Genomic DNA, 26,666 nt, shown 5'->3' with positions numbered 1-26,666 from the left:
AGTCTTACTATGATCTATAGTGTCTATGTTGCTAACCTTATTAATCTTATGTAAGCTGCAATGATTCCCAGTTGACATTTGCGGGATATAAGAAATGATATGGTATGGTTTACATAAAAAGCTATCATCCACAGATAAGTGAGTCTTGTCCATCAACTGTAAAGAAAGTAGATAGTATATTTTCATAATTGGTGGTATTTCTGGTGAAACATTCAAAACCTCCCTCATATATCAAGCAACTAGTTCCTCAGAGGAAACAAATTCTAAATGTGGGAAGTTGAGGAGCTTAAGTTACATCCTCTAACAGAGTTTTCTAGAGCCTCTACCTTAGCTTTCAAAATTGCATTCTCTTTTATCAATACAATCTCCAAAGTCTGCACATTAGATAGAGACTCCTCCATATTTTTCTACTTTAACACAGTGAGCTGAGTCACATTATTTTCACACACACACACACACCCCAAAGTGTTGCAAGGACTATATTTTGAGCTTTACCCAGATCTAGGCTAGTGTTCCACATCACTTCAAGGCTAAATGCCTCAGGGCAAGATAAAGAAAATAAGATGATATACCAGCAATACCCAATGGAGAAAGAAGAGTAGGCAGTCCAGGACCCATATTCTAGGTCCTTAGTCTGACTCTAGCAGCCAACTCACTCCATTCACCGGCTCTCTGCAAAACGTCCAATGAGGATATGATGCAAAAACCCTTTTTTACCTTTACTTTTAACCATAGTTCAGAAGAGAAAAAGTGCTTGTGTAGTAATTTTTTTTAATAAAGGTTGTACACTAATGGAAGATTGCATGCTGCATTTGAAAAGATTTAAGTACGGGTCCTTTGAGGCAGCTTTGGCAAAGCACATCAGGACCTTTAAGTTACTCACTCGAGATAAGTGCACATTTCCATTTGCTTCACCAATATAAGAACAGCTTTGAAGTTTTTGGCATATCAAAGTTTGTGCGACGACTGAGAAGTAGCTGAGATTATTATATGTGGGGCAAAACTCCACAATGTGGTCTCACGATTTATACTTCTAAGCACATTTAAAGACAACCACAAAATGTCTAATTTGATATTTAAATGCTAAGGGGCTCATAATCGAAAGAGAAAAACGTCTAAAAACCGGCTTAAGTCAGCACTTGGACGAACATTGTCCAAATACGTCCAAGTGCCAATAATAAAACTGGGTTTTGGATGTATTTCTAAACAACCTAGGCCTTCATAGTGTCACTAAACAACCAAAGCTATATGGCCATTAATTTCCCCCCCCCCCCCCAAAAAAAAAAAAAATAAAAAATAAAAAAAGGAAAATCAGTCATTTTACTGCTGCAGTAAAAATGGTCTTAGCATTTGGAAAAATCACAAGAGTACACTAAGGCCACTTTTTCTTTTTTTTTTTTACTGCAATTTAGTAAAAGGACCCCAAAGATATTTTTTTTGTTCAAAATGTTTATTGACAATTTTCAACAAGACAAAAACCCATACCCAAAAAGGCATCAAAACAAACAAAGTTCTCAACAAACCCCCAAACCCTTTGAAAATTTGGCAAATGGCATTGTTTCTTTCATAGCAGCTACCGCCTCATGCTTTTGTACCAAACAAACAGCATTCCACCGCCGGGCACACTCAGACAAATCAGAACTAGTCTTCTAGCCAGTCAAAATTTGCTGAAGTGCTAACCCCATTAATGCATCAAATAGCTTAGCTTCAGATTTACTCAAAATAGTAGGCAAGGCCACAGACCACAAAACAACAAGCTTATAAGTAAGTGGAACATGAAATTTAAAAATAGCTTCAATTCTTCTCCACACAGACTCCCAAAACAACTGCACGCAAGGACAGGCAAACAGCATATGCCAGAAAGTCCCCACATCCAGGCGACAAGACCAACACATTGCATGACCCCTAAAGAGATTTGATATCCATCTTGCTTCATCTCTCTCTTTGTTTAGTAGAAATTTGATCATGGTTGAAATCAAATAATCTGTCATTAAATCCTCAATTATTGGTTATTAAAAAAATGTATATTCTGATACTCATATTCCATCTGTTATGAAGTTTGAAGATGGTGAGATTCCTATTCAAATTGAGATCTATAAGCTTAGTGTTCTATTTAATTAAAATTTAAAACTGAGACTTCAAGTGAAATTTGTTAAGGATGTTTATCAATTCCATTTGCTTAGGAACTTGAGGACTTTGTTCAATGTAGAAGATTTTCAAATTGCAACACAGTCTATGGTCCTCAAATTTTTATATGTTGCTTTTAATTTTTAATGGTAGATAGGTGTATTATACAAGTACAGTATGTGGGTTTATCCGTAATTATTAACTGGGGCTGTGAGACCAAGAATACAGGTACTATATATTGGCTGTCGGTGAGAAGAAAGTGGAAAGAAGATGAAATATGGGATAGGCTCATGTAATTGGGAATGGTTCAACACCGCAGGCAACACTGGCTGTGTTTGTAAGATGTCTTATTCACAAACCCTCACATTGAAAAGGAGCAAAGAAAAATATGACCTGGAGGTAGTTGGTAACCTTACTTGTGTGCAAGACAAGCCATTAAAAAGGAACACAAAGGAAAAAAAAAGTGGTGATGTCTTAATTTGCACTGGAATCAGAAATACATATGAGGGAGATAATGGGAAGACGGTGAGATGAGAACTATTTTAGAGATACCCTATCAGAGAGTGATTGAAACCACAGTCTGCCGTAGTAATGCAATGGTGTTCCCTGAATAACCAAGCCCTGTTTCTGCCAGGGAGAAAGTGGGTGCTCTTAGGGCCACAATGACTAGAAGAGATTAGGCTTTTTCTGAATCAATCTCCCCCCCCAAAAAACAAAGACATGAAAGTGAGTGTGAGAGTTATGTCGCCCCCCACCCCATCCCACCCAAGAGCTCCACTCAGCTGGTAAGTCCCTCTTATCTGTGCTCTCCTCTGCCAAGTCCAGAATCCATCCCTTCTATCTTGCTATACCATATGCCTGGAACAAACTGCCCGAGTCCCTATGGCAGGCTCGATCTCTGGCAGTGTTCAAGGCCAAGTTAAAAGTCCACCTCTTCAAGACTGCTTTCAACTTCTAACTTCCTCTCATCTTGGGTTCTGCATCCCCAACTCTATGTGTATTACAAAAAAAAAAAAAAACCCCAAAAACACAACAACAAGGCAAACAACCCCACGACAGATATGCAACAGAGAGAAAGTGGGGAAGGAACCGTACACATCAACCCGAGATAAAGTACAGTCAACTCTTAAAATACAAAACATGTGCAATGAACAGTCTATCTTGCAAACACTTGTAGACCTGACACGGTCTGTTTCGGCTCCTAAACAGAAGCCTGCCTCAGAGGTACAGGTGATGATCCAATAGAAGATGTTCAAGCACTTCAAAATCAAACGTTCAACAATGCTAAATGTTGAATTGTAGAAAAAAAAAAAACCTCTGGTAAGGATATAGCGTATCACTCAAGAGCTCCATAGCTGCGCTTATATGAACAGCATGAACTATAGAGCTCTTGAGCGATATGCTATATCTTTACCAGAACGTTTGATTTTGAAGTGCTTGAGCCGTCATCGGATCTACAAGTGTTTGCAAGACAGACTGATCATTGCACATGTTTTGTATTTTAATAGTTGATTCTACTTTAGCTCAGGTTGATGTGTACGGTTCTCTCTGTTGAATGTCTGTCATGAATGTCACTTATATAGCCTTTCAGCACTATATAAGTGATAAGTAGTAGCAGCAGCAGCAAGCGTGAGTGTGTGTCTCTCAGTTTTCAGACAGCCTCATCCGGGTGCATTTTCAGAGTCTCAGTGCTGGTTTCAATGGGAAGAATCAGAAAGCACAAATACCATGTTGCTAAAGGGTGTAAGTTTAAAACCAGGATTTGCAAAAAAAAAAAGTCTCCCTGCTGTACCAGGTAAATTGGAAATTCTGAAAATAAGTAAAGGAAAACAAAGTAAGGTAGAACCTTTTCACTGAACTAAATACACTTCTGGACTAGCTTCTGAGAGATGTGGTTGGGGGAGGTATTGGAGGTTGTTTGGTGATCAGATGTTACCAAGTTTCTTTATTCTTCGATATACCTTTTATCAAACAGGTACCTAAACGGTTTACAATGGAATAAGTCTAAAATATATATATATATATATATATATATATCATATCTAAAATAAATAAATAAAAGGTAAGAAAATAACAAAAGAGGGATGCATAACAGACTGACATAGTGGAAACAAAAGGGGTAGCGGGACATGGTAAGTTAATAAATATATCAAAATTAAAAATAAAAATAAAGGGAAGAAAGTGGTGGAAGGGGTAAATACAATATGGTAGAGCTCACTTCAAAAGAAGTGTTTTTGCAAAGTCCATAAAGGAGCTACGTGGATTTTATTTGAAAGAAATTAGATCAGATGGCAAAGAGCAATAGGATTTCATGGCTCATAAGGAGAAAAAAAAACAAATCTTTGTCCAGTCCTCTCTGGGTGTCTGATCATTTAAACGTAAAAGTCTTATGTTGTTTGGAAGAGTGAGACAGTGACAGAAATGACTATTTTGATTCAAGTCATCTCAGTTTATTGTAAGAGTTGTTAATTATTGTATCTATGTCATGTGTGTGACTTACACAGATATAATAGTTCTTGCTGTAAGCTTATAAGAAAAAATGAATAAAACATGGTACAAAACATTTTATTTTGCTTATCCTAATCAAAAGATCATTACTGAGTAGTCTGGTCTTGAAAAGTACTTTCACACAGAGATGCCACCTTGGTCTGCCCTGTGACATATGAAGCACAAGCCATGCCCAGGACAACAATCCCTAACACAAGAACCTCTATGCTAGAATGCAATTGGCTGTCAGTGGTCTAGTACTAGGTGTTGATTGGTTCTCAATATCCTTATGTTGAAACACAAACTTAAGAATTAAATATTTCTGCAATCTATATGCAAATCCTAAAGCACAATGTTTATTAAAATACTTGCCTGGCCAGCAAACATGAACAAGTAGAATTTCTCCAATTTTCAAAGTTTCGATAAGCAGCAATTTTACAAGAGCACTCTATTCTTTTTGCTTCTTGGAAAATGTAAATGTTTATGGAAATTAAAAAGAAAAACCTCCAGATGAAGTAAACTGAATGCCTGCTTCGTGAGGGAAGATTAATCTCTCTCACTAATGATACCTTTGCTGGTGGTTTCAATGTTGTTGGGGTTTGTTTTTCTTTTTGTGGCAATTTAAAGTCAGAAATGCAGAAGACAAGATCGGCAAAGGCAGTTGAGAGTGCTCTGTAATTACTGAACAATTAGAGGGTTATTTGTGTCTGGGGGGATGGAATGGAAATGATGTGCTAGATAACTCACTTCCCTAGCCCAGTCCTGCAAATCACAGAAAGCCAGGATTGGATCTTCATGCTGACAAGGAGTTATTAGTACATGGCCATACACTGGATACACTCCTTGCCTGCAAAGCCAGGATAACAGCTAAGTGAGAAGCTGATGCAGAAAGCTACCCCAGGCAGAAGCACATGGTTAATGAGAAGTCTATGTGCATGTTATCGGGGGCACAGTACAGAAGATAACTCACATGGTAGACACTGGGGTATGTCACATTAAAAGTGTCCCAACCAGTCCAGGATCCGGGACAATGAGTGATCCAACTTAGGAATGAAGGCGTCTATTGCAAGTGTCACCACTTGGAATAGAGACGCCATCACGTCTACATATTGTCCCCTGAGGAAGACGACTTCAGTTGCCGAAACCCGGATCCTGGTTGGGACTTCTTTAGGATTCCTAAGTTGGATCATGCATGGTCTTTTTTTAAGACCTAGGACTTCATTTATGTTTTTATTTGTGTTTCAATAAATGTAACTGTTTGGCTGCATTAGACATCTCTCTAGCCTCTTGTTTTGTACTGTGGGATAAGTATGTCAAATAAGGGAATTTCTCCCTTATTTAGTAGCTGGGGGTGGAAACTACCAAATAAGGGTACTCTTCCCTTATATGACAGATTGACTCAAAGGATGCCGCCATTTTCAAAAGATAACAACACAGAGGCGGGAATGGGAATCAGTCCTGCCTCTTCTTGAAGGTATGCCAGGAAGGGGGTGGAATCATGGAGGGGTTGGGATCATGGATGGACTGAGAGTGCACTAAACAGGAATATTTTGAGGAGGATTAGAGAGCGGAATCACTAGAGACTAGGGGCTCCTTTTATCAAGCCGTGCTAGCGGTTTATCAAGCCGTGCTAGCGGTTTAAGGTGCATAATAGTGTGCGTTAAACCGCTGGCCGCACTAGCCGCTAACGCCTGCCTTGAGCAGGTGGTAATTTTTTAGCCAGCGCGGGGGTTAGCACGTGATTAAAAGTCACACGCACTAACCCCGCTAGCGTGGCTTGATAAAAGGAGCCCTAGGGATATTTATTTTGAAGGTTGGGGAAATTCAGGGATCAGATGAACAGGGGGTTTAACTTAGGGCAGTGGGGGATTTGGGGGAGGGCAGTGTATTTATTAACTTACCGTGTCCCTCCACCCATTTTGTTTCCAGTATGTCAGTCTGTTATGCATCCCTCATTATTTTCTTACCTTTTATTTCTTTTTTTAGATATGTTTTTATTTTAAATTTTTTTTTTTTTTTAGATTTATTTCATTGTAAACCACTTAGGTACCTGAATAAATTCATGTAATCCATTCTGAACTCACCTGGGAGAACAGTATAGAAAAATGAATAAATCAATCAATAAATCATTGGTATTATAGTTTGCTGTTCCTGTGATTCTGATATAATACTTCAGTTCTTTTCTTTAGCTCACTGTAATCACAAGACGGATACTGATATAGCAACCAGATTTCAGTTGGCTACTGTCCAGATTGAAGAAACCAAGTGTAATATTTTTCTTCCACATGTTTCTTGAACTTTCTGGACATTCTGTTACATATATTCAGTATATTGGTAACATGTATGTTTGTTCCTGTTTTGTTAATAAAAAGATCTGAACTAAAAAGCTGCAGATAATTGTGGTCTCTTGTATCACAATAGGAAATAATTGGGGCTGACCAGCTGTGCCTTACGCTCCTGCTCTGCTTCTAGATCTTATTTTCCTACTGGAAGGCAGCCATACAATGTTTGTGGAAGGAAGTAGCATTTGTATCTCATCCATCCCTGTCCCGTGCCAGCTCTCGCTAGGCCCCTTCTACCCCTACCTTTATCTCATACCTTCGGCTTGTGCTGGGCAGTCCAACTGTCAAGAGTTGTTTGAGGCTCAGAAGATGGAGCAGTCTTCAGCAACAAGGGCAAACAGCCAATGCAGCAGTTTTCTTCCACAGCATTATTCTGGATATGTTATTCCACGCATTTTATTTTTAAAATAAGAATGCTCCATCTAGCCCAGTATCCTATTTTCATGGTGGCCAATCCAGGTCATAAGTACTTGGAAAATACCCAAATAGTAGCAACATTCCTCGATACCAATCCAGAACAAGCAGTAGCTTCCCCCATGTCTGTCTCAATAGCAGACTATGGACATTTCCTCCAGGAACTTGTCCAAACCTGTTTTAAAACCAGCTATATATATATTTTTTTTTTAATTTATTTGTTTATTATTTTAACAATTTAGACAAGAAAATAAACTTCTTGTACAGAAAATGAATAAGATATGGATTCCAATATCACAACAACAAAAATTTTTAAAGTAAAATTATCAACTTAATCAATCTTTAAAGTCCCATAATAGAGCGATCCAAAATTCAAGTGAGTGAATCAATAAAGAAAGGGAATAACATATCCTGTTGAAGAAAAGCAGACAACTTTCAGTGAGTACAGGAAAAAATTATTTTCTCTTATTCAATTGCAGTTGTTATCGCATTTCCCCCCTCAAGACGTTTCATGGTTAGAAATCCCGACAGCTGAGAGGGTTCAAAGAATATATAGTTAGAAGATTTATATTTTACTAAACATTTACATGGATATCGTAAAAGAAAAGTTGCACCCATTGCAATTACTCCTGGTTTCAACAACAGAAATTTTTTTCTTCGCTTCTGAGTTTCTTTTGTCACATCCGGAAATATTTGGATTTTTTGACCTAGAAATTCTTTGTGTCTGTTCTTGAAGAATAGTTTTAATATCCAGTTTTTATCTGGCAGCAATACTACATTGGCCAACAATGTAGCTGGTCTAAAACCAGCTATATTAACTGCTCTTACCACAAACTCTGGCAACACGTTCCACAGCTTAACTATTCTCAGAGTCAAAAAATATTTCCTCCTATAACTATTTCCTCCTGTAAATTCATAAAGTGTCCCCTAGTCTTTGTAAATCTTCATGCAGTAAAAAATCAATCCACTTATATCCGTTCTACACCAGTCAGGATTTTGTAGACTTCGATCACATCTCCCCTCAGATGTTTCTTTTCCAAGTTGAAGAGCCCTATCCTCTTTAGTTTTTTTCTCATACAAGAGGAGTTCCCATCCCTTTTATCATCTCGGTCGCTCTTTTTTGAAATAAGGCGACCAGAATTGAATGCAGTATTCAAGGTAAGGTTGCACCATGGAGCAATATAGAGGTATTATAACATTCTTAGTCTTGCTTACCATCTTTTTCCTAATAATTCCTAGCATCTTGTTTGCTTTTTTGGCCGCTGCCGCACATTGGGCAGAAGGTTCAGCATATTGTCTAAAAGGATACCCAGATATTTTTTTTTCTTGGGTCCTACCCTAAGGTGGATGTATTTTAAAATACAGATTTTCTGTTCTGATTTAAGTATAATTTTAAAATGGATGCATTCTATTTTTTATTTTTTTTAAAATTCTTTATTTTGAAATTTGAAAAAAATATTACGAGCAATTTCACTTGTTACATGAAAAGCAAAAAGTAAATTAACACTGGGAATATTTAAACTATCAGGAAATATCTTCATTAATTTCTTCTTAGACCCCAATTCTCAATTGTGAGGAGGGCGGCCTGGAAAATACTGGAACCTAGATACACCAAATGACTCTATAATAGGAATAGCTACAACGGACAACTCCTCTTTTCTTATTTTCCATTATCCCGTGGAGATCTTAAGTTCAGGAATGCTCTAAGTCAGGGGTGTCAAAGTCCTTCCTCGAGGGCCGAAATCCAGTAGGGTTTTCAGGATTTCCCCAATGAATATGCATGAAATCTATTTGCATGCACTGCTTTCATTGTATGCTAATAGATCTCATGTATATTCATTGGGGGAATCCTGAAAACCCAACTGGATTGCGGCCCTCGAGGAGGGACTTTGATACCTCTGCTCTAAGTTGTCCAGAACATAAAACACATATTTCACTCCAATAAATCTAACAAGGATAAGTAAGAAGGAAAGAGGCTCCTAGATCTTTAGTTTCCTGCAGCATGGCAAGAAAGAGCTTTCTTCTTTCCTGTGTCTCCTTGTTAAAATCAGGAAAAATCCACAACCGGTATCCCAGATAAGGTGTCTGAGCATTATGAAACGGATGCATTCTGTTACTATAGCTTTGATTAAAATACAAAAAATAAAATCATGTAATAAATGTTATTTTTTGAACCACTTCAGTATTATTAGGTTCTTCTGTCCAAAGTGAATGAATTTCACAGCAGAGATCCTTAAGGCAACTGTGAACTATCTAGCCCAGCCCTGGCCATTAACAAGCATAAGCCAAAGCTATTTGTTTAAAACTATTTTAATGATTTATTTATTGGGATTTATTAACCATCTTTATGAAAAGAGATTCACTCAAGGCACTGTTTGGCATAAAAGTTACAATTTTGTTAACAGCATAACAACAGTAAAATGACCAAATATAAACATAATTAATGAAGTAAACTTGGAAACGGCAACTGAATCCTACTAATAGGACTACCATAATACATTATCAGAAATATAAACATTTAGTAGCACTGTAAAATAATCTAAAATATAAGATATTGTCAGAATATGAATGATACCATAAGTATGAAAGAACATTCATATAATAGACATGATGATACGTTTGATGTCACTACAACACAAAACGAAACATCCCAAAAGAACATTCAGATAACAGATATAATGCCAACACTGTCCACACAATACAATGAAACATCTTATGTAACTAAGATAAATAAACAGGACAAGCTGAAGATAAAAATCACATGTACAGCTGAATAAGATATGAGGAATTTAGTCTAAGTAACAGGGTGTGCAATAAGCTAACCCAGAAGTGGAGAGGAGACTGAGGGCCGGATTCTGTATAGGACCCCCGGTCTCAGAAGCCACCCAAACGGCTTTTGGGAATCGCACATGGGTGTCCTATACAGACGCCCGTGTACAGGGGATTTTCCGGCAGGAGGAATTGGGCACGCCTCCTGCCATGGACATTCGGGGATGGGGATATTTGTGAAGGGGAGGGAAGACAGGGGGTTTGTTGATCCTTGCTGAGTATTATTTGTGTTTATAAAATGACAAATAGTACAGAACATTGGTTCTTTTTATACTTTTAATAAAATTAATTCATTATAAAAATCATAACTATTTGAGGTTTGTGCAGATGGGATCAGATGCTTGTGGGGATGGGGTGGGGACCGATTTTGTGGGGACGAGGACTGAGCTGGCGGGGACGGGGTGGGGACAGGGACAAATGTTTTCCACGCATCATTCTCTAGTCAATGTGTTATATAGATGGATTGGTTACTTTGGTTGTATATTTTGTAGGGTCCCTGACCAGGAGAGGGACCTAGGAGTGATAGTGTCTGAGGATCTCAAGGGGGTGAAATAATGCAGCAAGGCAGTGATGCTCAGCTGCAAAGAGAGGTAAAACCAGCAGAAGAGTGTTAAAGCCCTTACTTGGGGCATTGTGTTCCATTTTGGAGGCTGCATGGACTTGATGCACTTCAGAGGAAAGTGACAAAAATGGCAAAGGAGCTTGTGCCAAAAAACGTACGAGAAAAGACTTTAAAGACCTGAATATGCCTAACCTAGAACAGTGCTTCTCAACCAGTGTGACCAAGTAGTATGAGGAGTGTCAAAAGATTTGGGGCTCCTTTTACTAAGCTGCGCTAGCGGTTTTAGCACCCGCACTGCACGCTAACGCCTCCATAGAGCCGGTGTTAATAGCCGGTGTTTTTATGTAGCGCGGGGTCAGTGCGCGCTAATCTTTAGCGCACGCTAAAAACGCTAGCGCAGCTTGGTGTAGAAAGGACGCCTGTGCTTTCCTTAACAACCATCTGTGCCTGTAAGTTGGAGAGACCAGAGATCCTGACAATCAGGTTTTCGCACTCCCCACAACTGGTCCCTGTTTCTGCTTCCCTACTACACCCAATGATAATTGCTGCCACCAGCTCTAACTGAAAATGTTGCAGATTTGCTTTCCATAGGCTCCGTTTACTATATAGTTCTTGAGGCCCATATTCTCAGGGGTTTGTGTTAGTTCACACTATCTGGCAATAGGGGAATGTTACGTTGTTGTTACTGAAGTGACTCCAGAATCTGAATATTTATTTGTTTTGTATGACAAGATTATGTGCAGACTTAATCTTTAAAGACCGGTCTCTTTGTAAGAGCATTTTATAAACGAGGAGATGTCAATATTCTTTTTCCTATCAGGACTGAATTTCAAAGGGGAGTTTGATGTACTTTAATGCCTTGGGGTTTTTTCTGTTGGATTTGCAGAATTGCAAATTGCATGCAGTTTTTATTCTTTTACGTATGTCGACATTGTAACCCATTTAGGATATAAGCGGGATAGAAATGTTTAAAATAAATAAAGAAGGCTAAGACAAATGTGTTACATGCTATTTTTTTATTTGGAACTGAATGGTAGGAAAACTCACACTAAACTTACTGTCAACAATTAAAAATTTAGGAGAATTTTTGTCCAGCTGTGAATTTTAGTGTTCAGTATGTCACATACACAAACATTGTTTATCAGATGTGTCACAACAGAAGAAAGGTCTCCGAGCACCACTGCCCTAGAGGAAAGGAGGAACAGGGGAAACATTAAACACTTGAAACCTAATATGCAAACCAGTCTTTTTCAGAGATGGGGGGAAGTGGTGAAACTAGTGGTCTTGAACTTAGGTCGCAAGGTTACATCAGGAAATACGTTTTTCACAGAAAGGGAAGGTTGATATCCTATACAGAAAGAGGATGGGATCAAAGCAAACCTTTCATTGATCTTCACACTTTAAACAGGGGAATGTAACCTACACAGAGTGGCAGGTACAAGGGGTGGTCTAGTGGTCAGAGCCGGTATCTCAGCACCCTGAGGTTGTGAATTCCGTTCCCACCGCAGCTCCTTGTGGCTCTGGGTACATCACTTAACTGCTTTGATTGTGTGTAAATTCCACAGAGAAAGCAGTATATCCCCATCCCCTTTACAACTCTGGCCACCTTTTTGAACAGACTGGACACACTGAACACAATTCACAGCTGTACAATAAAAAAATCTCAAATATTTCAGGGAGATATAAAATATTTTCAATTTACTTCAATTTTAACCATTTATAAAACAAAAGATTTGATCTTCATTTTATCCATAAGAAATCTGAAAATCTGGCTCTGATGCGTAGCATACAGTTTTTCCATACGAGTTTATACAGTAGGCAAATTCATAATAACCTTACGGTCAAGTCAAGGAACTTTTTATTCATTCTAGAGTTTGTACAGCTCATCGTACAAAAAAAAAATATTTTCAAATTCTGGTTTCGCCTCAGTAACAGCAACACAACATCCCTCTACTGTCAGATACTGTCAATACACAAACTATGGAGCAAACAGAACATATGGACAGCAGACCTGCAGCATTTTTATTTGGGAATGATGGCAGCAGGGTAGTCAAAGAAGCAGAAATAAAGGACCAGTTATGAATATTTCAAGGCACTTCTTGGGGACACACTGGCTGAGACCACTGGGTCAAAACAACGGTCCATCAAGCCTGATGTATGTATGTACTGTTTCCTGATGTATGTACGTACTGTTTCGAATCACAGCTAATCCAGTTCATATATGTCTGGCATAATCCCAGGAAGTAGGCAGATTTCATGCTACTTACCCCCAGGGATAAACAGTGGCTTTCCTCAGGCCAATGTTGCCCCCCCCCCCCCCACACACACACAGCACCATCACCTTTTTATGTGGCCACATTAGGCTTTTTTTATTTTATTTTTAAATCTCTGGCCACAGTGGTAAAAGCTCCGATGCTGATAGAATTCCTATGAGCTTCGGAGCCAATACCGCCACGACTGGCAATAAAAAAGCCTAATGCGGCTTCATAAAAGGGGGCCATAATAATTTACAGACTTTTCTACCAGGAACTTGCCCATACCTTTTTTTCTAAGCCCAGATATATTAACTGCTTTTACCACACCCTCCATAAACAAATTCCAGGGCTTAATTATGCACTAACTTAAAAAATATATATATTTTCTCTTATTTGTCTATGGCCCAAAAATATCAAAGAAGAGAAGTTAATTTAATCACGTATTTTTAATGGGTATAATTAATGGGCAGACTGGATGGACCGTTCAGGTCTTTATCTGCCATCATTTACTATGCTATACTATGCATGTCTTTGTACTTTTTGAATGAGTAAACTGTTTTCTATCATATCCCTCCCTCAGCTGAATCTTCTCTGAGCTAAAGAGCTCTAACCTCTTTAGCCTTTCCTCATATGAGAGCATAGTTTCAAATTTGTGCTGGAAAAGGATAAGGCTAAGGTGCTGGATAAGGCTAAGGAGTTTGTTCAAAACTGGGGGGCTAGCTCCTATGTCCTTCTATCTCTTATTAAACTGTCAAATAAGGCAAAAATTATCTTACTTGGTGGTGTGTCACAGGTGCCACTATTTTGGAAGATGATGGTTTGGAAGCAGGTGTGAGTGGCCATCACCTCTACCTCCCAGCTTAAAGGTATACTGGAGGGAAGGCTATGGAGGCCAGTGTACACTAGATCAGTGGTTCCCAACCCTGTCCTGGTGGACCAACAGGCCAATCGGGTTTTCAGGATAGCCCTAATGAATATGCATGGAGCAGATTTGCATGCCTGTCACATCCATTATATGCAAATCTCTCTCATGCATATTTATTAGGGCTAGCTGTCCCAACCCTGTCCTGGTGGTCCTCCAGGACAGGGTTGGAAACCACTGCACTAGATCGCCATAGATTTCTTTTAGGGGTGTAAAACCCAGATGTCTCAATCCGTCCTCCTTTTTCTGGAGCCATACGGTAACCCTATGGGAGGGTAATCTCTAGGATCAGGGGACTGGAGATCAGAGAGTCCAGTACATCCCCCAGGGATTGTTTGTTTTTTTGGAGGAGGGAGGAAGGAGACCTGCAGGGGAGGAAGAGGGATTTTTTTTTTTTTTAAATCTCCCTTCCTCACAGTAAATGAGCCAATCCCCACTGACAGGAAGGGAAACATTTTACTTTTCAGTGCAACAATTATCTGCATTTACTGCAGAGGTATGCGCTGATTTATCTAGCAGCATGTACTTTTAATACAATGGGAATGTGCATGTTAATTGCTTACTGCATTAAAGAGCTAAAGGTTTGCATTAGACTTGCATTAAGAAGCTGTGGGCCCATCAATACTTGGCTCTAAAGCACATTTAGTGCAAGAGTCCTTCATTTTCCAGGGACTAATCAAGGAAGCAGAGCTCTGGAAGCCTAAACAAATAAATAGGCAGTTAATCCAATCCAGAAAACTTCGCCTATTTGTTGATTTTTATCTCTACATGTGCAAAGTAAGGCTTGAGTGTTGATTTTATGTTCTCTAAACCCCGCCTTTAGATGTATGACAATGTGAAGCTGCAGGTCACCATGCACCACACCCCAAGCAGGCTATCAGCATACTCTACCTTCACTTCAATGTGTATCTCCCAAAGACCACATCTGATCTGTAGCAGCTTAATAAGTGAAGGGAGGGATTGACTGTTGATAAAGGATCTGGAGACCAGAAACTAGCTTTAGAAAAGATGCTTAGATGTATGTGTGGGAAATCAGTGCATTTTAGAATGGGTGGGAAAATGGCCTTAGACAGTTAACTGCCCCCTGGCTTCTTCCTACAATTTAAACACTAATAACATCTTTCTACCCAGCTCCTATGAAACTAGGCAGAACCACATTACCTAAGTTTTATAATACAATGACCTCACTCGAGCAAGGATAACTGTGATAAAAAATCTTACACTTATCCAAAAATAATGAAGTCAGCCTAGTCAGGGAAGTACTTGCAGATATAGCACTGTGCTTGAAAACTCATCGATTCAGAAAAATAATCACCGATTATTAGAATTTGGTTTAAATTGAACGGTTCTTTTTCCTGACTATCTGAGCCAGAAGCTGACACTGTAGTGGAAAGTGAGGACCTTTATTTTGGGATTCCTACATTTTAAGGATCACTCCTTTCCTCAGGGTCACCAGAGCCATGACCCCTCCTGAACATGGCTTCTATTTTCTGCTTCTCAGATTTTAATGTTTTTTTCAGTGCAGTTTCCAGGATGCAACCGTTCAAGTTTATTATTTCTTTGATATACTGTCCATCAAAATTTATCTAGACGGTTTACAGTCAATAAAAATATATACTATATAAGCTTTAGCTTGACAGTTGCTTCTCCTCTTGAGGTAAGGGACTGCCTTCAAAATCATAGCCAGGTGGGGGAGGAGAGTGGAGGAGGAGAAATCTCCCTCCCAAACCATATGCATTAGGCACGACCATCACAGAATAATATTTCCAACAAAGACTTAACAATGTCATTTTCTATTAAATTCCGAGACAAAAAATAAAAACCAATGAGAAAAAAAAGAAGGAAAACCCATGTACTCAAATTTTACCCACCAAGAAAGTATTCATCACACAAGAAATATTTTTTTCACTCGGAGAATAGTTAAGCTCTGGAATGTGGTATGAGCAGTTAATGTAACTGGTTTTGAAAAAGGTTTGGACAAGTTCCTGGAGTTACTATCAAGCCGCTTCAGAGACTTTTCTATCTCTTAAATTTGTTTTATTTAATTTTTTTATCTTATTTCATTATTTCTATTTCTTTGCTCTTGGAAATATATTACATATTTTTATTTTAATCAGGTACTTTAGCTAGATTGTGAGCCTTCGGGACAGATAGGGTAGTTTTTCTCAAGTACCTAATTTCATTTTAGTTTAATACTTTGTAAACCGCTTAGGTCAGTAAAATGCAGGAGCAGTAAATCAAATCTTAAATAAACAAACAAAAACTGCTGTTGAGACAGACATGGGAGAAGCCACCACTTGCTCTGGATCAGTGGCATGGAATGCTGCTACTATTTGGGTTTTTGCCAGGTACTTGTGACTTGGATTGGCCTCCGTGAAGATGGGATACTGGGCTAAACGGACCATTGATCTGACTCAATAAGGCTATTCTTAAGTTCTTAACTGTATTTAAAGTATAAACAAATTTTTTCATATATCCAGACATCTTTTTGCTCCATTTGTTAGAAGCAGCAATCAATTAATTTGTTTATATGTTTCTTTTTCTTTCTCTTAGTGTTTTTTTATTTTTTGGTTTTAAAATTTAATTGCTAAAGGATTATTTACCCCCCCCCCCTTTTTACAAAGCCACGTTAGGCTGTTTTTATCGTCGGCTGCAGCAGTAACTAATACCGCCAGAAACTAATACCGCCATGGCTGATGATAAAAAAGGGAGGGGGGGGTAATGATTTAGGCTAGGTTTTCTTTTCTATTTTGTGCAGCATCACAAAATAATGACAGGCACATGCAGGAAGTATCATTTCTGACAGCTGGGTGACTCTCTCCCACCTCCCCAAGAATTGTCTACCCCGTGCCTCTCAATCCTCAAACTGGTCTTAACAACTGATATTCCACCCTTATGAAGTCTTCCCTCCAGTGCATCCTTTTTGGCAGTTTTCTGTATTTGGATTTATTTATTTAGATTTTTATTAACTGCCATTTCAAGAAGAGATTCGCCCAAAACGGTTTACAATACACCGACTAGTAATGAGATACTCTTTAGTATTTTCCCCATCTGTCCCAGCATTCTCACATTCTAACTGTGGTACCTGGGGCAATGAAGTGTTAAGTGACTTGCCCAGAGTCACAAGGAGCAGGCTGGGATCAAACTCACAACCTCAGGGTGCTGAGGCAGCAGCTCTAATCACTAGGCCACCCATATCTAAATTTGATGACCACGTACAAACATCATTCCAATATTCTGGTCAATATAGAGGATGCCCTTATGTGAAAGTATCATTTCTAAGTATTCTTCTGTGGTTTCATGGATATTAAACTAAACCAGTTGTATTAGAGGTTTGGTTTAGAGCAGGAGTGTCCAACCTCAGCCCTCACCAGGTTGGCTTTTCAGGTTTCCCCAATGAATATGTACGAGATCTATTTGTATAAAATGGAAGCAGTGCTTACAAACAGATCTCTTGCAAATTCATTGGGGAAATCCTGAAAACTTGGCTGGATTGTGGCCTTTGAGGAACAACGTTGGACAACCCTGCTGTAGAGGTTAAAAGTTATGTTCGTTATTGGGCACACAGCCCAGTGTTCCTTCAGTCACAAACTTTTACCCCATAGTTTTGGAGATGGAATGAACTACTATTAATTATTTCTAGAGCGCTACCAGATATTAAGCTCAACATCTATCCCTGGTTTCTTCTGAATCCTCTAGTAACTATTACTAAATTGTGAGAGGGAATCCTGGCTGAAACCAATCTTTTCAAACGCTTTCCTACAGAGTTTATACTGCTGCTTATTTAGGTGGAGGGACATCCTTTTTTGTTTCTGGACTGTACCTGATTTACTGTAACAGCAATTACTGATGTAATGAGAGCACCACCTGCTGGATGTTGATTACATCCCTGAGGCAGGCTACAACACCGAAACACGGACCGTGTCGGGTCCACAACACACAGTGAATATATGATAGAAACTGCTACATTAATATCTCAATAAATATTTGAAGTATCCCTGGTTGATGTGTACAATTCCATCCCCACTTGTACAATTGCTATTGTTCTCTCATGGGGCTCATTTCCTTGCTTTTTTAAAACCAATCTTAATCGCTCTGGAGCATCCCAACCCTGGGCCCCCAGCTACAGTGTGTCCAGGGAGCAAGAGCCACAGAAGAGCTGTCGCTGCCCACAGCGATCCACAGATCTGGATGTATAAGAAGCATGGAAGAAAGGGATGTTGGCTTTAGCTCAAGTCTTTTTTTCCCTCAATTATAGTTTCAAGTTTCAAGTTTATTAGGATTTTATATACCGCCTATCAAGGTTATCTAAGCGGTTTTTACAATCAGGTACTCAAGCATTTTCCCTATCTGTCCCGGTGGGCTCACAATCTATCTAACGTACCTGGGGCTATGGAGGATTAAGTGACTTGCCCAGGGTCACAAGGAGCAGCGCGGGGTTTGAACCCACAACCCCAGGGTGCTGAGGCTGTAGATCCAACCACTGCGCCACACACTCCTCACTTCACGGAGGAGTTCACGGAGAGTTACATTCAGGTGTGGGTTTTTCATGTTCGCAGAGGACTTACAATCAAAGGGGCCCTTTGTACTAAGCCATGTTAAATATGGGGGGGAAAAAGACTTACTGCAAACTCGCTAAAGTGCTTTGCGGTAATTTTCCTGTGGGTGCAAGATAAGAGAAGGCATGTCATGGGCGTGGATTTTGCAGCTAGGGTGTTCACATTAGCACACGCTAACATGACTAATGCAGAGTTAACATGGGAGCACTTAGAAGGGAATTCATCAAGCAGCATTAGAGTTTAACACACCTTAAAGTGTGTTAAGGAATTAGCAGCACTAAATGCTAAAAGTCCATAGGTATAAAATGGGCTTTAGGAATTTAATACACATATTAAGCTCTTATACTGCTTGATGAATTCCCCCCCCCTCCCTTTAGTGCCTCCTTAATAGGAGTAGGTAAATGTTCTCACATTAATATTTTCATAGGATGTTTTTGCTAATGGAAAATTAGCATGAAACCTGCAAAAAAAAATGTGCATGGGACTGTCCTGAGGCAAGGAGGGTTAAGTGACTTGCCCAAGGTCACAAGGAGCAGTATTAGTATTTGAACTAGGCTTCCTCTTTTTAATACTTATTTTTAAAATTTAACATTTATTATTATTAACCATTGGAAGGCTCTTGCAGTGGCCATAGTAAGGGGGAGGGTCCACTCCGGGTGCTGTTTTGGTGGGGGTGTTGGCACCCCTCTCTCCCCGTCCCCTCGCTCCTTCCCACTGGTGCGAGCAGAAACTCCAACCTTCTGCTCATTACAGCGTCAGCTCTCCCTCTGACATCACTTCCGGGTCCTGCGCCTAGGAAGTGATATCAGAGGAGAACTGGCGTGGACTGCAAGTTGGTGATGCAACTCGAGCTGGGAAAGATAAAGAGGTACGGGGGAAAGGGAAAAGGAGGGGCATGGAGGAGAGGGAAGGGGAGGGGCGCCACCCGCCCCAGGCACCTATCACCCTCACTACGCCACTGGGCTCATCCACTTCATATGGGGTGAAAAGTGAGCCCCTTCCACTATTGGCATTACTTTCAGGATGTTATCAAGTGTCAGGTTAATAAACAGACATACTAAATATTTCTGGACAATTACAGATAATAATAATAATTTTATTCTTACATACTGCCATACCAAAAAAGTTCTAGGCGGTTCACAACAAGGTGAGCTAATACATGGGATTCAGATAAAATACAAATTAGAATAATGGACTTAGAAACAGATAAAGACAGAAAGCATTTACAATGGCAGGGAAAGAAGTAATACATAGAACAGATAAAATACATCAAGTTGAATATGAGGAACTTGATTGAAAAAATGGAGCAGAATGCATTACGATACCAGCCTATCAAAGAGTTGAGTCTTTAACAATTTTCTGAAATCAAGATAGGAAGAGACCTCTAACATAATTTTTCCAAGCCATACATTCAAATTAGCGGCTTCTACACTGTTAGTTGCCTAACCACCTCTCACAGGTGAACAGCCTGGATAAAACTTTTACACAAGAAATGTCCAAGAAAGAGGGAGAGAGGAAAAGCAACAGGATTAACTGATGTTCCAATATAAAGCTGCTGTCATTTGTGTCATTATAGATTTGAATTTTCCCCAAACTTTATTTAGTGCAAGTTTACTGAGGGAACACTAGCAGCTGAGTGTCGGTTCTTGAAATGAAATTTTGAGACCTGAAACGTGTCTTGATTGTTCTGAGCACATTTTTTCACTAAAAGCTCCATCTTTAAATGTAAATGTATACTATGAGGGTTGTTTTTTTGTTTTCTGGGGGGGGGAGTTTTGGGGGGGTGTTTGTTTTGCTTTCTACAGGGGGAGCAGGCCGAGGAAAACCTTTTTTTATTATTATTACACAAGTCATGCAATTTATTAAATGTCACAACAAACTCGACCTAGTAAGTCAAGTGATCCTTAAAGTCTGTCAGGCAATACTGTAATTCGTCTCCCTATATCTCTAGAGAAACCAGGAGGAGTTTTCAAGTTTTCAAGTTTTTATTAGGATTTGATATACCGCTTATCAAGGTTATCTAAGCGGTTTTTACAATCAGGTACTCAAGCATTTTCCCTATCTGTTCCGGTGGTCTCACAATCTATCTAATGTACCTGGGGCTATAGAGGACTGAGTGACTTGCCCAGAGTCACAAGGAGCAGCGCGGGGTTTGAACCCACAACCCCAGGGTGCTGAGGCTGTAGATCCAACCACTGCGCCACATTGTCCTCAATGGCCACCTCTCTTTTCCTATGTCTCAGCTCAAACTTGCTCATCTACACTTCTCCCTCCGTATTTGCGATTTCAGCATTTGCAGTTTCAATTATTCACGGTTTTTAGCTTGCTGGCTCCTCCCCACAAATTATATCAGCTTGCATAGAGAAATTGCTGATTCCAAGCATTTACAGAGACAATCACCGATTCCCAGCACTTTCTTCACTGTGTTTTGCCTCTCCTTCAGGAACAGACCAGGTCTCCCACCATGTTATTCACGGTTTCACTATATTCACAATGGTTTTTAATAGAAAACAGTGAATAACATAAGAAAAAGTTATTTGCGGTTTTTCTGTATTTGCGGTTATGTTAATCCCCTATCACAGTGAATATGGAGGGAGAAGTGTAATCTATCTTTTTTATGCTAGTTTGTGCCTATCTGGGTACAGAAGGGGAAGGATTTAGCCCACGCCTTTTTTCAGTACTATCGCGAGATGAGTTGAACTTTCAGGTACTCTTAAATCTTAAGTATACGTGAGGCTATGGCGGATTAAGAAACAAACATACTCAAGATCACAAAGAGTGGAATTTGAACCCCAGTCCTCTCCTCTAACCATTAGGCTTCTTCCCCCTTGCTCTAAGCCCTGACAAGTCACACGTGGCAACTGTTTCATTCATTTCATGTATTTTAACATGTGGCTAAATATGGGATGGGCACTGCCACGTTTTTGCTCTCCCAACCCACCAGGAGGTTTCTGCCTCTTACCTGAGTGGTATTTTGATGGCTAGGTATCTGTCAATCGCTACTGCCAGCAGACTGAAGATGGAGCTTTGGGTCAGCACCAGCACAAAACAAGCCAAGAAGAGGCAGCTGTGGAAGTCAGTCTGGAAGCCAATGCTGATGGTGATGGCGAAGGGGATGGCCAGCAACCCCACTGCAATGTCAGCCACGGCCAGAGACACCAGGAAATAATTGGTGGCATTCTTCAAAGTGCTGTTGATGGCCACAGCCCAGCAGACTAGGATGTTGCCCACAATGGCGAGTACAGCTATGAACACCTCCAGGGATATATAGACGGGGCTCAGTGTCATTTCCAGCGCTTAAGGAAACAGAAGAAAGGTTGTTTTTGGGGAGGGGAAGGGAGAGGAGAGGGGGGAGAGCTTCTTTGCCTTCACATCACTTGAAAGGTTCAAGAGAAAGGCCTCCTCTCATCACTTAAGCTCTACAAAACATAAATCAATTTGCAATTGCGTAAAAATGCCCAGCACAATCCACGCCATGTGGGGCAAAAACTTCCTCTTCAAAAGAAGTGGGCGAACTCCAGCTTGCTTTCCCAAAATCTTTAAAAACAGCAACCAAAAAAGGGGTCGCAAAGAAATACAAATTCGGCCGCCCCGCTCCGAGGTGGGTCAGTCCTGCACAGCGAGAGGAAGGAGGAGGAATGGGTCGGTGGCATCCGCTTCCCCCGCTCGCGAAGTTTCTTTGCCTGAATGAACTTTTCTGCTCCCCCACCCGCTCGGAGGCGCCGTTTCGGCGCGAATCCCTCTCGCCCCTCTTCTTATTTGCTCCGAGTTCCTTCCGACGGCTCCTCACCTGGATGCTCCAAGCGGTCGCACTTTCTAGGAACAGGAAGGGACCCAGCTATATCCCCCTGGGCAGCTTCTGCCTTCCCCTACATCTCCCGCTCAGGCACTCCTTTTGCTTCGTAGGCAACTCAGTTGTTGTTTTTTTCTGCGCTCTTCTTTCAATTATTTTTACTCTGAGGTGCGGAAATAAGCTTTCAAAGGTTTCCTTCTTCACGACAGCTCTCCGCTCCGACTCCTCCGAAGCTAAGTATTACTTTGACTGAGGCTCCGTCCGCAGAGAGTACAACTTTGCAGCCTTACAAGTTTCCGAACCGCTTTCGTGGGTCCCTATTGGCCGGACTCTGCATTAGGAGCGGAGCCGGAGCTGCTCTTATTTATAACCGCGGTGACCCCGCTTGGAGGTACGCCTCGCTCGCGCGCGCGCGCGCCTCCTTTACCGTAATACACCACCTACGGGCCCCACGCGTCCCTGTTGAGGCGAGGAAGCGTGGGAGGGGATGAGGCTGCACGAAAGCGAAGAAGCGGGAAAGGGGGCTCGCGCATGCAAATAAGCTCTGTCCATTCTGCCCAGTCCTTCTTTTTGAAGTCTATCCCCGTCGGTGCATTGTGGTAGTTGTAGTCCTGTGGCTTCACATCAGAAAACCAGACATCGACATGCATAAGAGGCGTCAAAAAACAGGACTGGCTTAAAGTCTGCCTAGATACTGGATTACTTTTCCAAAGTCTAAAACGGTGGTTCCCAACCCACCTTATTGCACACACTGAATGGGCGATGAGCTACAGTCATCCATTATACAAAGGAGCCAGCTCCATGGGTGTTGAGCACCTCAATATTTGAGGGAAGCTCCTTTATAATTTCCAGGAAGGGCCTGTTGTGTTTTAGACCAGTGGTTCCCAACCCTGTCCTGGAGGACCACCAGGCCAGTTGGGTTTTGGGGATATCCCTAATGAATATGCATGGAGCAGATTTGCATGCCTGTCACCTCCATTATATGCAAATCTCTCTCATGCATATTCATTAGGGCTATCCCCAAAACACAACTGGCCTAGTGGTCCTCCAGGACAGGGTTGGGAACCACTGGTCTAAAACACAACAGGCCCTTCCTGGAAATTATAAAGGAGCTTCCCTCAAATATTGAGGTGCTCAACACCCATGGAGCTGGCTCCTTTGTATAATGGATGACTGCAGCTCATCGCCCATTCAGTGTGTGCAATAAGGTGGGTAGGGTCTGCTAGATAATGCAGGCTACTTTCCTCCTGCCTTTGAAGTTAGGGTAGTACCCACTGGGCAGTACAGGTTACTTCCCCTATGTTTATGATTTTAGGGTGGATCCTGCACATTGCAGGTTACTTCTCCCAATCTCCCATGGTTCCTTAGAAAAAATGATTTAAAATCACAGCTGTTTTGAGGGTAAATGTTCTATGGTTGAAACTTTCCTTCTTCTCACCTATTATGTACGTTAATACACTCTTTCCTTTATCCCATATCACATAGATTTTTACCATTAGTTTGTAACTTTCACAAAGAAGTGATGCAAATATATTTATTTATTTACAGCAAAGTGAATAAATACAATGCAGCAATGCATTGTGGACAGGGAATGTGATAGTTAAAAGGTATCATCCAAATTATATACAGGATGAGAAAGAACATATATTAATTTCAAAAAAGGGCGAAGGGACTAGCGCAGAGACAGCAGGAAATATTGAATAACAACGATTTCACTGCCTATTTTCAACAACACCCTGCCCAGGATCTAAAAGTTAAGTCCTTGTTTAAAAACCATAAGTTTAAGAACTAAAAGTGTTTTTGAGGGGAGCATGAGCCAGTGAGGTTAATTCCCTTTCTGGTGTGCTTGTGAAACATATACAACACACGGGGATCTGAGACTCATCCCCTTAGATAGTAACTAAAAGGAATTAAGTTTATGAGCTATTCATAGTGGATTTACACCTCTAGATAACTTGGACTAAGAAAATTGAAATGACATTTGAGAAGGGTATTTTTTTTTTAATAGTTAAAAGGTATCCCATAAAGATGATAAATGTTAAAGTTGATGTGTATGATATTCCCGGGACTCTCGATAAACAGATGTCCTCAGGGCTTACATTACACAGATTCCACAGTGGAACAAAACAAGGCCATAAGTAACAGAAGGGGTGAGGAATGCTGAACTGAGACAAAAGTGACAAAGAACTAGAGGACATAATTACAGGTGAGGGGTTAGAAAAGGGAGGGAGGGTGAGGCACCAGGAAGGCAGAACCATCTCTTTGGAGAGACCTCCCTGTGAGGCACAGGCAGGACAGAGCTGGAGATTAATTATAACTGAATGATTTTCATAATGAGTTTATACAAACCTTTGACCACACTGTTGTGCCTCTTCCTTCAGGGTATGTTAAATCTTATTAGCAAGGATATTAAGGTAATGCAGTGTTCTGCTAGTTCCGAGCTACCGGAGAAAACTGAGCTCTTTCCAGGCACCAACATAATTATTCAAAGTTGAGTTTGCACAAGAATGTATAGTAGAACAGAGATTTCTGCTGTAGAGCTCTTTAGATCTCTAAAAGAGTACCCTTTGCTATAGTCTGCTGTTTTCTTGTATTTAATTTCTCTTTATTGGTGCTTTATTTTTCTTTACCTGGTTTCTTGGGTTCCAGACCAGGACAGAAAATTAGGAGAGGTGCACAGCAAATGCCAGGCATTTTAAAGTTCTGTTGTAGTGGTATCACATGTTCATTTCACTGAGGAAACCCTGAGCAATTGCTTTACTGTCTTCCACCTCCCAATCAGCCCTGTTTCAGGCTGTTTTCTATCCTAAAAAAAAGAGCTTTAGATTACATTAGAGGCAGGCAGGTATAATAAGAAAGGATAATGGAGTGACAAGGTGATGTGTATATCAGATGAAGATAAAGCAGACCTGAATTTGGAAATTGACAAGAGAATAAAAGACCTGAAAAGATGCTGTAAAGATTTCTATTTACCTTTGGTAGCCATGTAATGTAATAGACTGAAATGTAGAAAAGTTACATTAAAAAAAAATAAGTTACCTCTATCTTGGGATCTGCAGCAGTGATGCATTTGGACTGTAGTAAACATAAGAACATAAGAATTGCCACTGCTGGTTCAGACCCAGGGTCCATCATGCCCAGCAATCCGCTCACGCGGTGGCCCTCTGGTCAAAGACCAGCGCCCTTAGACTAGCCCTACCTGCGTACGTTCTGGTTCAGCAGGAACTTGTCTAACTTAGTCTTGAACCCTGAAGGGTGTTTTCCCCTATGACAGACTCCGGAAGAGCATTCCAGTTTTCCACCATTCTCTGGGTGAAGAAGAACTTCCTTATGTTCGTACGGAATCTATCCCCTTTCAATTTTAGAGAGTGCCCTCTCGTTCTCCCTACCTTGGAGAGGGTGAACAACCTGTCCTTATCTACTAAGTCTATTTCCTTCAGTACCTTGAATGTTTCGATAATGTCCCTTCTCAATCTCCTCTGTTCAAGGGAGAAGAAGCCCAGTTTCGCTAATCTTTCGCTGTACGGCAACTCCTCCAGCCCCTTAACCATCTTAGTCGCTATTCTAAACTATACAGAAATGCTGGTATACACCATACAGGCAGCTGCTTTTCAGCTGCAAAAATTAATTTAGTTGGTAGTTACACATAAGAACATAAGAATTGCCGTTGCTGGGTCAGACCAGTGGTCCATCGTGCCCAACAGTCTGCTCATGCGGCAGCCCTCTGGTCAAAAACCAGGGCCCCAACTGAAACTAGCCCTAACTGCGTACGTTCTGGTTCATCAGGAACTTGTCTATCTTTGTCTTGAATCCCTGGAGGGTGTTTTCCCCTATGACAGACTCCTGAAGAGTGTTCCAGTTTTCTACCACTCTCTGGGTGAAGAAGAACTTCCTTATGTTCGTAAGGAATCTATTCCTATGCTCCTATCAAAATCATTAAGACCCCCTCCCCCATTACATTTGGGCTTCTATCTTACTCCTGGTGAAACTCTACACAGTACAAATGCAGAATTTTCACAATTCTGTGCAGAATTTAAAGGTATGGGTTGGGGGGGGTTGTTTTTTTGGGGTTTTTTTGCAAAGAGACCCAGGAGTAATGCCTAAGGAGGTCTAATGTCTAAGGGTTTTATATAGCATCTTCTGCTTGGTTACTTCCATAACCATCATATAAACTCCCTAATCAAAAGAGGGTTTTTCACTCTCTGGAAACTTAGGTCCATCAAGGCGTACTTCCACACTTCAGCTTTCAGAATTCTAGTACAATCCCTATTACTGAGCCATCTGGATTATTGTAACATCACCCATCTGACAATCCCCCAGAAGCAAAAGAAAAGACTACAACTGATACAAAATGCAGCAGTCAGGATGATTTTCGG

The 26,666-nt window shown here is 40.5% G+C and overlaps 1 protein-coding gene across 1 annotated transcript in view; it reads right to left on the bottom strand.

Annotated features, from left to right (window-relative positions):
• Window positions 1–22,797, bottom strand: part of ADORA2B (adenosine A2b receptor) — a 113,974-nt gene extending 91,177 nt beyond the window's left edge. Inside the window, exon 1 of the mRNA XM_033921831.1 lies at window positions 21,460–22,797. Coding sequence (XP_033777722.1) covers window positions 21,460–21,785 — 326 coding nt within the window. The 5' untranslated portion in view covers window positions 21,786–22,797. The remainder of the gene's footprint in view (window positions 1–21,459) is intronic.
• Window positions 22,798–26,666: the final 3,869 nt, after the last annotated feature.

This window comes from Geotrypetes seraphini, chromosome 15 (assembly GCF_902459505.1).
Source record: "Geotrypetes seraphini chromosome 15, aGeoSer1.1, whole genome shotgun sequence".
In the NCBI taxonomy this organism is placed as follows: Eukaryota; Metazoa; Chordata; class Amphibia; order Gymnophiona; family Dermophiidae; genus Geotrypetes; species Geotrypetes seraphini.
This window is presented reverse-complemented; position numbering and strand designations above follow the sequence as displayed.